Consider the following 11,770-nt stretch of genomic DNA (forward strand, 5'->3'; position numbering starts at 1 on the left):
ACATGAATTCACTTATTTATAGAATCATGGAATGGTTTATGTGGGAAAGGACCTCAAAGCCCATCCAGTTCCACCCCCTGCCATGGGCAGGGACACCTCCCACTGGATCAGGGGCTCCAAGTCCCATCCAACCTGGCCTGGAACCCCTCCAGGGATGGGGCAGCCACCACTGCTCTGGGTGTCCCCTTGAGGTGTGGAGCAGCCATAGAATCAGAATCATAGAATCATAGAATCACCAGGTTGGAAAAGACCCACTGGATCATCGAGTCCAACCATTCCTAACAATCCCTAAACCATGTCCCTAAGCACCTCATCCACCTGTCCCTTAAACACCTCCAGGGAAGGTGACTCCACCACCTCCCTGGGCACCTCTGCCAGTGCCCGATGACCCTCTACGTGAAAAATTTTTTCCTGATGTCCAGCCGTGCCTCAAGGAGAAACACTGGCTCAGCTTGCGTAGGGAGAGGATGGAGGCCCCATCCCTGGAAACACTCAGGATGAGGTTGGAGGGGCTCTGAGCAACCTGATCTGGTTGAAGATGGCCCTGCTTCTATGGGATGGGAGGGGGTGGACTGGATGACCTGTAAAGGTCTTTTCTAACCTGACGCATACTATGATTCTAGTCCACCCTCACCCTAGATGACCACCACAGGTCCTGCTGTCATCTGGCTGAAGGAAGTGCATTTATTACCTCTGGGTTAGAAAGCCGTTTCTCCAGTAGGTACATCAGCATCATCCCATACATGCAGAGCCCATGGCCAGCCCCACATTCCAGGGAAGAACTCAGTCACTGGAAGAGCAGCCAGCACCAAAGCCATCACCACATCCATCCTCAGGCTGTGCCAGCTACTTTCCACTCCACCCTTGCTTGCCTGGCCCCACCTGCACTGCCCATCTCCCTGGCTGTGCGAGCCATTCTGGCCAGCAGGGGCACTGGGAGGCAGAAGGGACTGGCCACTAACCAGCGTGTCCAGAGCAGTGGGGCCATGGAGCAGAGAAGTTCAAAGGATGAGAACCAACAGAGAAGACAGAGCTTTAGTCCTTGGAATCCAAGTGGTGTGGGGATCAGGAGCGAAGTCTGGGTCTGTTCCTTCCCTCGCATGCAGCATGGTGTGTGGGGATGGCTCAGGAGAAGAGCTGGTGCGCGGAGTGGGAAGGAATACAAGGCCAGAAGCAGTGGGCAGCAGTTTTTGGCTTGCCTTTCCAGCACATGGTGGGAAAAGGTGGCCTGAAGCCGGTGACACAAGCTGGCAGAGTGTGGAGTTTGACCACTAAGAAATACGAAGGGGCTTGGAGGAACCGGAGGCGGTTGCCACGCAGGCTGGGTTCAGCTCACTCCTGTGTTCAGCTACTCTCTTCACGCCTCTGGGACACTTCACAACTCAAATCCAGGCACCGTGTGGGCAGTGTGCACCACGTGCACCTTGTTGTGGTGCTTTTTCCTCAAGAGACAGCTGAAAACTTTCTTGAAGCCTTTGCGGAAGTGTTTGGAGACCAGGGCATAGACAATGGGATTGAGGCAAGAGTTGGCATAAGCCATGCAGTGGGAAAGCAAGCGGAAGGCGTAGGTGGCCTGGTTGAAGGGGAAGTCTCCGTAGAGGTATCGGAGGATAACTACATGGTAGGGCAGCCAGCAGAGGCAGAAAAGGATGGTTACAATGATGATCATCTTGGTTACCTTCCGCTTGGCCTTCTTGGACTCTGATATGTCCTCCAGGGGATCCACTGTTGTCCAGAGGTACTTGATGGTCCTGGTGTAGGAGAGGCTGATGACCAGCACTGGGATGACATAGCCGAAGGCAAACGTGCTGGTGTCCATAACCTTGCGTCTCCACTCTTCCCAGCCAGGCATGCAGATGTAGCTGGACTCCCACTCAATCAGGTCATAGTAGCTGAGATAGGGCCCAGCGAAGACCATGGAGAGGCCCCAGATCACAGCCATGGCAGCCACCGCGTTGGGAGGGGTCCGCAGCTCCCGGGAGCGCAGCGGGTAGCGGATGGCCAAGTACCTGGAGGAGAGAACAAAGCAACCAGCACTGAGACTCCAGCCACGCTCTGCCTGGCCAGAGAGACTCCAGGGACAAGAGGGTTTCCTCAGTTCTCCTGAAGGTCCCAGAGCAGTGGCCCTATATAGATATAGTCCTGGGTAAAGCAGCTCTTCTCTTTCTACCAAGGACGCTTCTCCCGCAGGCTTAGGCTGTCCCACCCCTCAGTCCATGGGGGGCGGTGCCACCCCTGAGCTGGGGCCGAGGAGATGGAGCAGTGGAGACCATGTAAATATCCACTGTTTGACAGAGTTCACAAAGCAGAAAGGGGACTGAGCTGAGGATTCAAGAACTGCGTAAGTTTCACTGGGAGATGGCACTGCCCACCGAGGACCTACTTCCAGCCTTTGGCTTTCAGCCAAGCTGACGGGGACGAGGTCTGCTCACCAGAGCTGTGGCTGCGTCCACCTTGGTACCAAAGGGGCCAGGTGGGTCTTTTGGTACCATCTGCTTTCTCAGGCCAGCCCAAAGCAGGCGGTGATGGGCTGTCTGCACCCTCCACCAGCAGTGGTTGGATATGGTGTGATGGGCAACTCTGCTCCCCCTCCTCCAAGCAACACCGTGGGGCAGAGGTGTAGATGTCAGCAAGGAGAGAACGTAGCTTGGTGCTCGTGGGGTGGAGAGGAGCTGCCAGCACAGGCGGAGCGCAGCCTCAGCCTGCCGGCATCTACAGAAGGATGCTCATCTGATGGCCGGCAGAGCAGGTGATGTCATATAGAGATAGATATAATAAAGAGTGAGGTGACTCAGTGGGGGCCAAGGCACAGCGAGGAGCTGAGCTCAGGTCTCAAGTGCTGTAACCACAAGGCAGGTCTTTCCTGCAGAAAGCACAGACAGGAGCAACACCAGCTTTTGCGTTCCAGAGATCTGGAAATGCTGTTTGAGGGTTGTTAGGGCAAGACAGATACAACCGATCCCCAAACTGCATTCGGCACGGAGAGATACCACTGGGTTTTGAACCATCTGCCAGTGGTGGTGAGCCACAATCTCCCCATGCCCTCACCCAGGTTCTCCAACTGCTCTCCTCCAGCCCAAGGGCACCTTTAGACTCTTACCTGTCCACAGAGACAGCAGCCAGGGTAAAGCTGCTAGCGTACATGGTGAGGTAGATGAAGAAGTGGACAGCCTTGCAGATGAAGGAGCCGAAGACCCAGCCGTCAAGGGAGTAGATGGTGGCCTGGAAAGGCACGCAGAAGACAATGAAGAAGAAGTCAGCCAGGCTGAGGTTGAGGATGAAGAGGTTGGTCGTGTTGTGTCCCATCTGCCCGTTGCGCAGCAGCACTGCCAGCACCAGGCTATTGCCCACTGTGCCCAGGAGGAAGATGAGGGAGAAGACCACAGGGACAATGACACTGGCAGGGCTGAACTGGTAACTGTTGGAGGAGTTCCAGTGCCCAGCCAAGCTCGCGAAGTCCTCGTGCTCTGTCATTCTGTGTCGTGGTGAGACGCTGGAGCCTAGGCAACACAGGAAAGATGTGAGAGACTGGAGAAGCACTGTGTAGCTTGTTAGCTTGGCCGATGGGCTTTGTTGGCTCACTGGAGACCCAGAGCCCACTGCTTTCAGCTCTGTGACCCACATGATTTTCAGCAGACTCCTCTGGACACCACTGGCCCAGAGGACGGGTAGGGATAGGTTGGGGGTTAGGAGTGTACTGCTGCACTGCAGCACAGCATTTCATGTCTGGCTTGGACTTTTCCATTTTATAGTAACCTTGAGGTCCATGAACGCTGCTGGTGTGATGAGGGATCAGCTTTCCTCTTAGAGCAGCTCCCAGTACTGAAAGGGGCTCCAGGGAAGCTGGGGAGGGGCTCTGGATCAGGGAGTGCAAGAATAGGATATAAGGGAATGTTTTCAAACTGCAAGAGGGGAGATTGAGATGAGACCTTGGGGAGAAATGTTTTGCTGTGAGGGTGGGGAGGCCCTGGCCCAGGTTGCCCAGAGCAGTGGTGGCTGCACCATCCCTGGAGGGGTTCAAGGCCAGGTTGGATGGGGCTTGGAGCCCCTGATCCAGTGGGAGGTGTCCCTGCCCATGGCAGGGGGGTGGAATGGGATGGGCTTGGAGGTCCCTTCCACCCCAAACAATTCTATCATACTACGAAAGCTGGGATGGCCAGTACTGATGTGCATGCTACTTATTTTTGCCAGCTGTGCCTCGGCGCACAAACAAAGCCAATTTCAATGGCAGCGTTAACTCTCAGTCCAGGCAAAAAAACCCCTACAATCACCCTAAGAAGAGACTACCCCATGCAGGCTGCTGTGTGGGAAGCAGGGGAGCTTACACAGCTCCTGGTGTGAGTTGGAGAGATGGATGTATGGGGGCCAGCCAGAGAGTCTTGCGTCGGAGCCTGATTGAGGACCTAAGTCTCTTCTCACGCTGCCCAACTCCTCGGGGACCTGGGAGCCTCCCTGTGTGCAGAGCAGAGCAACTCGAGCTGCCACTGGTGTTCTACTCTTACCTCTAGTTGATTGGACTGGCTGAGGCTGGGCTTGGGCTTACATCCCATTTGCAAGGCTGTGGCGCTGAAACCTTTCTTCCATGGGGCTGAGAAAGGTATTAGCAAAGCTGGGGAAGAGCTGACAGCTCAGCCAGAAGCCAGCTTCATCTTTTCATCCACCCAGACAGTGTTTGTGTTGCCTGGTAGAGTTTCTGTCTGCCTCCCCCTGCATCCCCTCCCATCCTTCTCATCATGAAGCATCCTTTCTTTGCTGTTTCTTGCAAGCCAGATGAGCTGTCTGTCTGCCCTCCTCAAAGGCTGCTCTGATGAGAACAAATGGACTGAGAACACCTGTGCAGACCCCTGTGCAAATCAAGGAAGGGAACCCTGCAAACATTCCCCTCACTGGTGCAACCTGTAGAGAAATCTCCTTGGAGTACTGGCACATCCCAGCCTGGTTGCAGTCCAGACCTCGCATGCCATGATGTGCGCACAAGCACCCCATGCTCGACTGTTTCTGGGTGTCAGGGAGCCACTACTGGTGCCATTTTTCCACTTGGCTCCAAGCTTGAACCTGTAGGAATGGGAATTTGGGGAGCTTGGTGACTTGGAAGTTGCAGCTGCCCCATCCCTAGAGGTGTCCAGTGCCAGGTTGGATGGGACCTTGGGCAGCCTGATCCAGTGGGATGTGTCCCTCCCATCGCAGGGGGTTTGGAACTGGATAAGCTTTAAGATCCCTTCCAGCCAAGGTTATTCTATGATTCCTTTCAGGGATAGTTCGTAGCCAGGAGCGGAGGGCCAGGAAGGATGTGGTGGCAGGTTGGTACCTGTCCCCTCCCCACATCTTTGAGGTTCTCCCTGGTCACCTGTGGTTCATGTTTCATCTACATGAAGGCAAAGTGGTGCTTCAGTCACCTCTACAGACAGGAGCTGAGACACAGCGAGCATGAAGAGGTGGCTTTGAAACTGGTTGGATTCAGGAACTCACAAACACAGCAGAGAAATGAATCTCGCTCCCCACTGGGTTAGCTCTGACCCACCCTCCATGCAGGGCTGCCCGCAGACAGGACGGACGGAGCAGGCACAGCGTGAAAGCAAGGTCTGATGTGATATAATGATGATGCTGGGGCACTGAGGTGCTGAGGCTCTCACAGAGTGAGATGTCTCCCCGTCCCTGTTTAGCATCTTCTCAGGCAGCTTCCACTCGCCTCACCAGCTCTGTTGTCCCTAGGAAGCATTTTCCAACCCTTTCATACCCTACCATTTTGCAAATGCGCATTTCCCTTGGTTCGGAGCAGCCTTGAGCAGAGGCAAGAGGGACGGCTGCTCGGAGCAGAGGGACAACGCAGAGGGTGGACTGGGCTCCTCTCCCCCATCTGCTGCTGCGGGGGCGAAGGCGATGTGATGGAGGAGGGAACAATCCCAGGGAGGAGAACCCAAAGTTGGGGGTCAAGGGGTCTCATGTTACCAACGAGGGTTTGGTAAAGGGTTGGCAGGGAGAGTGGTTCCCAGTACCCGTCTGGTGGGGGTAACGGAGGGATCCACGGAGCCTTGGTGGGGTGGTGGACACGGACACCCGCGCGCTGGCATGCCGGGAGGGGAAAGCGGGTGGGAGGAGGCAGGGGGACAGGCAGGAGCTGGGGAGCAGGGGGAGCAGGCAGTTTGAACCCCATATTCCCGTGGGCTTGGGACGCGGGACCATCGCTGCGGAGTGCCTCCACTTGACATTTACACAGCCACGCTGCGAGCAGGCGCCTCTTTGGCTCCTCGAGGGGACAGGACGGAGCCCCCCACGCGTGGCCAGCCCAGGGCTCATCGGGGGCCACCGCTCCCCTCAGCCCCCCGCGTCCCCGCACTGCGCCCCGCAGCCCGTGCTGCTGCTGACGGCGCCCGACCCGCTCCAGCACTGCCGCACGGCTTCGGCACCAGCAGCACCCACCTGGCTCTGCCGGTACCGCCGCCGGGGCTCTCCCGGTGCTGCTGCCACTATCGCCAGTGCCGATACCGCTGCCCGTGCCGGGGCTCTGCCCGGTGCCACTGTCGGGGCTCTCTCCGGTGATATTGCCACCAGTTCTGCTGTTCCTGCCGGTACCGGTACTGCTGCCGGGGCTCTGCCCGGTGCCGGTACCGCTGCTGCTGCCGGTGCTGGTGTCTCTGCCGGGACTCTGCCCGGTGCTGCTGCTACCAGAGCTGCCGCCGCCGGTAGCGGTGCCGCTGCCCGTGCTGGAGCTCTGCCCCGGTGCTGCTGCTGCTACCGGTACCGGTGTCAGTAGCTGGGGGGGCTCTGCCCGGTGCCGGTCGCTCAGAGCCCGGCGGCTCCACCCCTCCCCCGGTACCGGCACGCGCGGCGCTGGGAGCCGCACAGACGGACAGACAGACAGACACGTGTGTGCAGCCTCCCCCGCTGCCCCGGGAACGCCCTCAGCAGCACACACCGAGCACAGGCGAGAATCAGCCCAGCCTCGAGCACCGGCCCGAGCGGAGCCTGATCGGGGATCGTGGGATGGTTTGGATTGGAAGGGACCTTTAAGCCCACTCAGTTGCACCCTCTGCCATGGGCAGGGACACCTCCCACTGCATCAGGGGCTCCAAGCCCCATCCAACCTGGCCTGGAACCCCTCCAGGGATGGGGCAGCCACCACTGCTCTGGGCAACCTGGGCCAGGGCCTCCCCACCCTCACAGCAAAACATTTCTTCCTAAGATCTCATCTCAATCTCCCCTCTTTCAGATGAAAACCATTTCCCCTTGTCCTATTCCTGTACTCTCTGATCAAGAGCACTTTCCCAACTTTCCTGGAGCCCCTTTCAGCACTGGAAGCTGCTCTAAGGTCTCCCCGCAGCCTTCTCTTCTCCAGGCTGAACAACCCCAACTCTCTCAGCCTCTCCTCGTACAGGAGGTGCTCCAGCCCTTGGATCATCTCTGTGCCCTCCTCTGGACTCGCTCCAACAGCCCCATGTCCTCCCTATGCTGACTCCAGAACTGGACACAGGACTCCAGGTGAGGTCTCACCAGAGCGGAGCAGAGGGGCAGAATCCCCTCCCTCTCTGCTGATCCCACTGCTTTGGATGCAGCCCAGGACACGGTTGGTTTCTGATCTGTAAGCACATGTTGGCAGCTCACGTTGAGCTTCTCCCCCTGCCCAGCACCCCCAAGCCTTTTCTTCAGGGCTGCTCCCAACACATTCTCTCTCCAGCCTGGATTTGTGCTTGGGATTGCCCTGACCCAGCTGTAGGACCTCACACTTGATCTTGTGGAACTTCATATACATATTATATATAGAATATATACTTCATATATTCTTGCCCATATACAAGAAGGGTTGCAGAGAGGATCCGGGGAACTACAGGCCTGTCAGTCTCACCTCAGTGCCAGGGAAAGTCATGGAACAGGTAATCTTGAGTGCTATCATGAAGCACATGCAAGAGAACCGGGTGATCAGGCCCAGTCAACATGGGTTTACAAAAGGCAGATCTTGCCAAACTAACCTGATCACCTTCTATGACAAAATCACTCAACTACTGGATGGGGGAAAGGCTGTGGATGTAGTCTTCTTGGACTTCAGTAAAGCCTTTGACACAGCTTCTCACAGCATTCTGCTTCAGAAACTGTCAGCCTCTGGCCTGGACAGGCGCACACTCTCCTGGGTTGAAAACTGGTTGGATGGCCCAGAGAGTGGTGGTCAATGGAGTTAACTCCAGCTGGAGGCCAGTCACAAGTGGAGTTCCTCAGGGCTCAGTACTGGGTCCAGCCCTGTTCAATGTCTTTATCAATGACTTGGATGAAGGCATTGAGTGCACCCTCAGCAAGTTTGCAGATGACACTAAGCTGGGAGGAAGTGTGGATCTGCTGGAGGGTAGGGAGGCTCTGCAAAGGGATCTGAACAGGCTGGACCGCTGGGCTGAGACCAATGGGATGAGGTTTAACAAGGCCAAATGCCGGGTCCTGCACTTGGGGCACAACAACCCTATGCAGCGCTAGAGACTGGGGGAAGAATGGCTGGAGAGCTGCACGGAAGAGAAGGACCTGGGGGTGCTGGTTGACAGCCGACTGAACATGAGCCAGCAGTGTGCCCAGGTGGCAAAGAAGGCCAACGGCATCTTGGCTTGGATCAGAAATGGGGTCACCAGCAGGTCCAGGGAGGTTATTCTCCCTCTGTACTCAGCACTGGTGAGACCGCACCTTGAATACTGTGTTCAGTTCTGGGCCCCTCACCACAAGAAGGATGTTGAGGCTCTGGAGCATGTCCAGAGAAGAGCAACAAAGCTGGTGAGGGGCTGGAGAACAAGTCTTACGAGGAGCGGCTGAGAGAGCTGGGGTTGTTTAGCCTGGAGAGGAGGAGGCTGAGGGGAGACCTTATTGCTCTCTACAACTGCCTGAAAGGAGGTTGTGGAGAGGAGGGAGCTGGCCTCTTCTCCCAAGTGACAGGGGACAGGACTAGAGAGAATGGCCTGAAGCTCCGTCAGGGGAGGTTCAGGTTGGATATCAGAAAAAAATTCTTCACAGTAAGAGTCATTGGGTACTGGAACAGCTGCCCAGGGAGGGGGTCGAGTCGCCTTCCCTGGAGGTGTTTAAGGAACGGGTGGATGAAGTGCTTAGGGACATGGTTTAGGGAGTGTTAGGAATGGTTGGACTAGATGATCCAATGGGTCCTTTCCAACCTTGTGATTCTGTGATTCTGTGATTCATGAAGTTCAAATGGATCTACTTCTCCAGCCTGTCCAATCCACAGGGATTGGAACTTGTTGGCTGTTCTTGAGCACACTGGAGACAAGCAGGAGCACCTGTTGGTGTTGTTGAGGCTGAGGGGTTCTGGTGGGACCTGTGCAGGACCAGCCATGGCAGAACCAGCTCCAGCTCTCTCCAGCAGAGCCCCTGAGGTATTTGGCCAAGTCCATGCCCCAGCATGGTGCACCGTGGCTGCCCACCACTCCCACCCCACAGCTGGAGTGGACACTGCAGGGTGTGCAGTGCTGGGCCAAGGGGAAGGCAGGGATGCAGCCAGAGCCGGTGTCACCCAGGACAGTGGCTGTGGTGATGGCAACCACCACAAGCCTTCACGGGTGGGGGCCTGGCAGTGACTATTCTCCACTGCACTGCACCACTGAGGGGTGCGAAGGGCTCCCTGTTGGCTGTGGGCATCCCACGGATGGTCAGCTGTGGGTGTCCTGTCCTGCTGGCCAGGTGGCCATGGGGCACATGGAACAGGGATGGGGAGAAGCAAAGAGACGCACAGTGAGGCTCAGCGCTGACGCAGGCACAGAGAGCTCAGTGTTTATTTCCAAACGGTCTCTGCGCAAGAAACAAACAGACTCTGCCACACACACAGACACACGCACCCATCACTGCAGGCTGCTTGGCTCCTCTCCCGGTATCCCAGAGGGGGTGATCCCAGAGAAGGCCATCCCAGAGAGGACCACGGCTCAGCTGGGAGAGGGGCTGCACCACCGCCCCGGTCACTGCTGCTGTGCCAGGCTCTATCTGTGCTTGTGCTGCCGGGGAGATCCCAGCCCGCAGCCATCCAGCCACAGGCACCCCCATCCCTCTGCGGTGCAGGTGAAGGACCAGCATGGTCCGAGCCTGCACTCCTCAAACATCTGCTTTGCTGTCATGACAGAGACACCTCTGAGCTCCCACCCTGCCGGTGACAGGACCCTTCCATTGTTATCACTACTCTACACTGCGATACCTCTCAGCTGGCAAGCGCTGCTACTGCAAAGCAAGTCTAACATGCACAGCCCTCCTGAACCTGGAGACCTCCTTGCTGCTAACAACAAAGTGCTTTGGAGCCACCAGCCTGTCCCTTCAGGGTGAAAGACATCAGGCATTTACTGCTGGGCTGGGGGGGGGAAGCACCCATCAGCGGGCCAAGATGTGAGGTCCTCAGGTGAGGTTTTACAGCACCCAGCCAGGAGATGCTTCCCACCCGTGGGACCACACGTCAGGGCCTGGGGAGACAGCAAGGGCAGAGTTGGATGAGCTGCAATCTCCCTGTCCCCTCCTGCAAAGAGCTGGTGGGTGGCTCTGAGCACCACCAGCATCCTGCCTGGAAGGACAGAACCAAACACAGGGCAACCCCAACAGCCACCAGAGCTGGGATCGGAGAACAGAACAAATACAAACGTGTGAGCAATCCTGTTCCATTGGACTCAGATGCTACTCCCAAGCTGATCAGCCCAGTTCTGGGGGGTGCTGTCCCTCCAGGAGGATCTGCTCCCCCAAATGAGAGTGTGGCCCTTACTTGTCGCTCCTGCTGAACCCCTACTCCCAGAACTCCTGGCCCAGCACCTCTTGAAGCTGAGCAGTTCTTGTCTGTGTGGAGGCTGTTTCCAGCATCTTTGTGCTCACCTGCATCCACTCAGGATGGAATTCTGAGGAAATCCTCACTATTTATCCACTTCAGCTTTCCTCCTTCCCCAGGAGCTGCTGAGAATGGACATGAATCAAGAGATGTATTAAGAGCTGGTTTGTTTTCCTTTTCTTGTCAGCCTCCATTCACTGATGCTGAGGTTGGGGTCTCACTGGCTTAGATCCACATCCTCGGAAGAATGGTGGATGTCGGGGAGAAAATGCTCCTCGTGTGCTTTCTGGCAGCCCAGCAGCAGGGATGTTTGCCTGCAGAGCACTCCACCCAGCTCCTGGGGAGCTCCTCGCCTCCCACCCACCCGTGCTAAGGGGAAGAGTCCCCACGGCGCTTACAACTCAGCCCAGAAAAGCCAGAGATGTAGGGTTAAAGCAGAGCCAACTGCCTCCAAAGCGATCCTGGAGGAGTGTTGCTGCACCAGCCTTTGGGAAGGCTTTCCTCACTCCTCTGGCATAAAGGTAAAAAGCTCCAGGACAGCAAATACTCCCTGCAGATCCAAACTGAAGAAGAGAGAGTGGTTTGGGGACAGCCTCTACATCACAAAAAAAAAGGGTCTAGCACAGCCACTGGATGGGGTTTAGTGGGCAGCTGGGATGGATCTGCAGCCCAGAGTGTTTCTACCAGCTGCATTGGCTCCTCTCTCGCTCTGAGCCTCTGCCTTCTGCATCCTTGCATCACCGTTCACATCCAACTCCTCTGGCCTCCAAGTGCTGCTGTGTGGGAGGGGGCTTTGCAAAGCCATTAAACAGGGATAAAAAGCTCTAGAGAAGGATGTGCACCAGGGCTCAGCCCCTGCGCCCTTTGGCTTTGCTCTCAGACACAAACTGAAGCTGCAGGTGACAGCATTGGGCTTCCCTGGCAGTGGGAAGCACATCCAGCCCCCCGGTTCCACCAGGGTTTGTATAAACCCCTTCTCCCCTCAGCCAG

General features: G+C 56.7%; 1 protein-coding gene across 2 annotated transcripts; it reads right to left on the reverse strand.

Annotated features, from left to right (window-relative positions):
• Nucleotides 1-6,836, reverse strand: LOC104068153 (galanin receptor 2b-like). Of its 2 annotated transcripts, XM_054080720.1 has the most exons (3): nt 6,421-6,836; nt 3,101-3,500; nt 1-2,009 (listed from the first exon to the last, which is right to left on the reverse strand). In XM_054080720.1, the coding sequence occupies exons 2-3, from the start codon at nt 3,472-3,474 to the stop codon at nt 1,376-1,378; spliced, it is 1,008 nt and encodes a 335-aa protein (XP_053936695.1). In that variant the 5' UTR covers nt 3,475-3,500; nt 6,421-6,836; the 3' UTR covers nt 1-1,375. The 2 variants fall into 2 exon arrangements, with proteins under 2 accessions (XP_053936695.1, XP_009569293.2); XM_009570998.2 differs by lacking the exon at nt 6,421-6,836 and having other exon boundaries at nt 3,101-3,673.
• Between the last annotated feature and the right edge of the window lie 4,934 nt (nt 6,837-11,770).

Source organism: Cuculus canorus, chromosome 15, assembly GCF_017976375.1.
Source record: "Cuculus canorus isolate bCucCan1 chromosome 15, bCucCan1.pri, whole genome shotgun sequence".
In the NCBI taxonomy this organism is placed as follows: domain Eukaryota; kingdom Metazoa; phylum Chordata; class Aves; order Cuculiformes; family Cuculidae; genus Cuculus; species Cuculus canorus.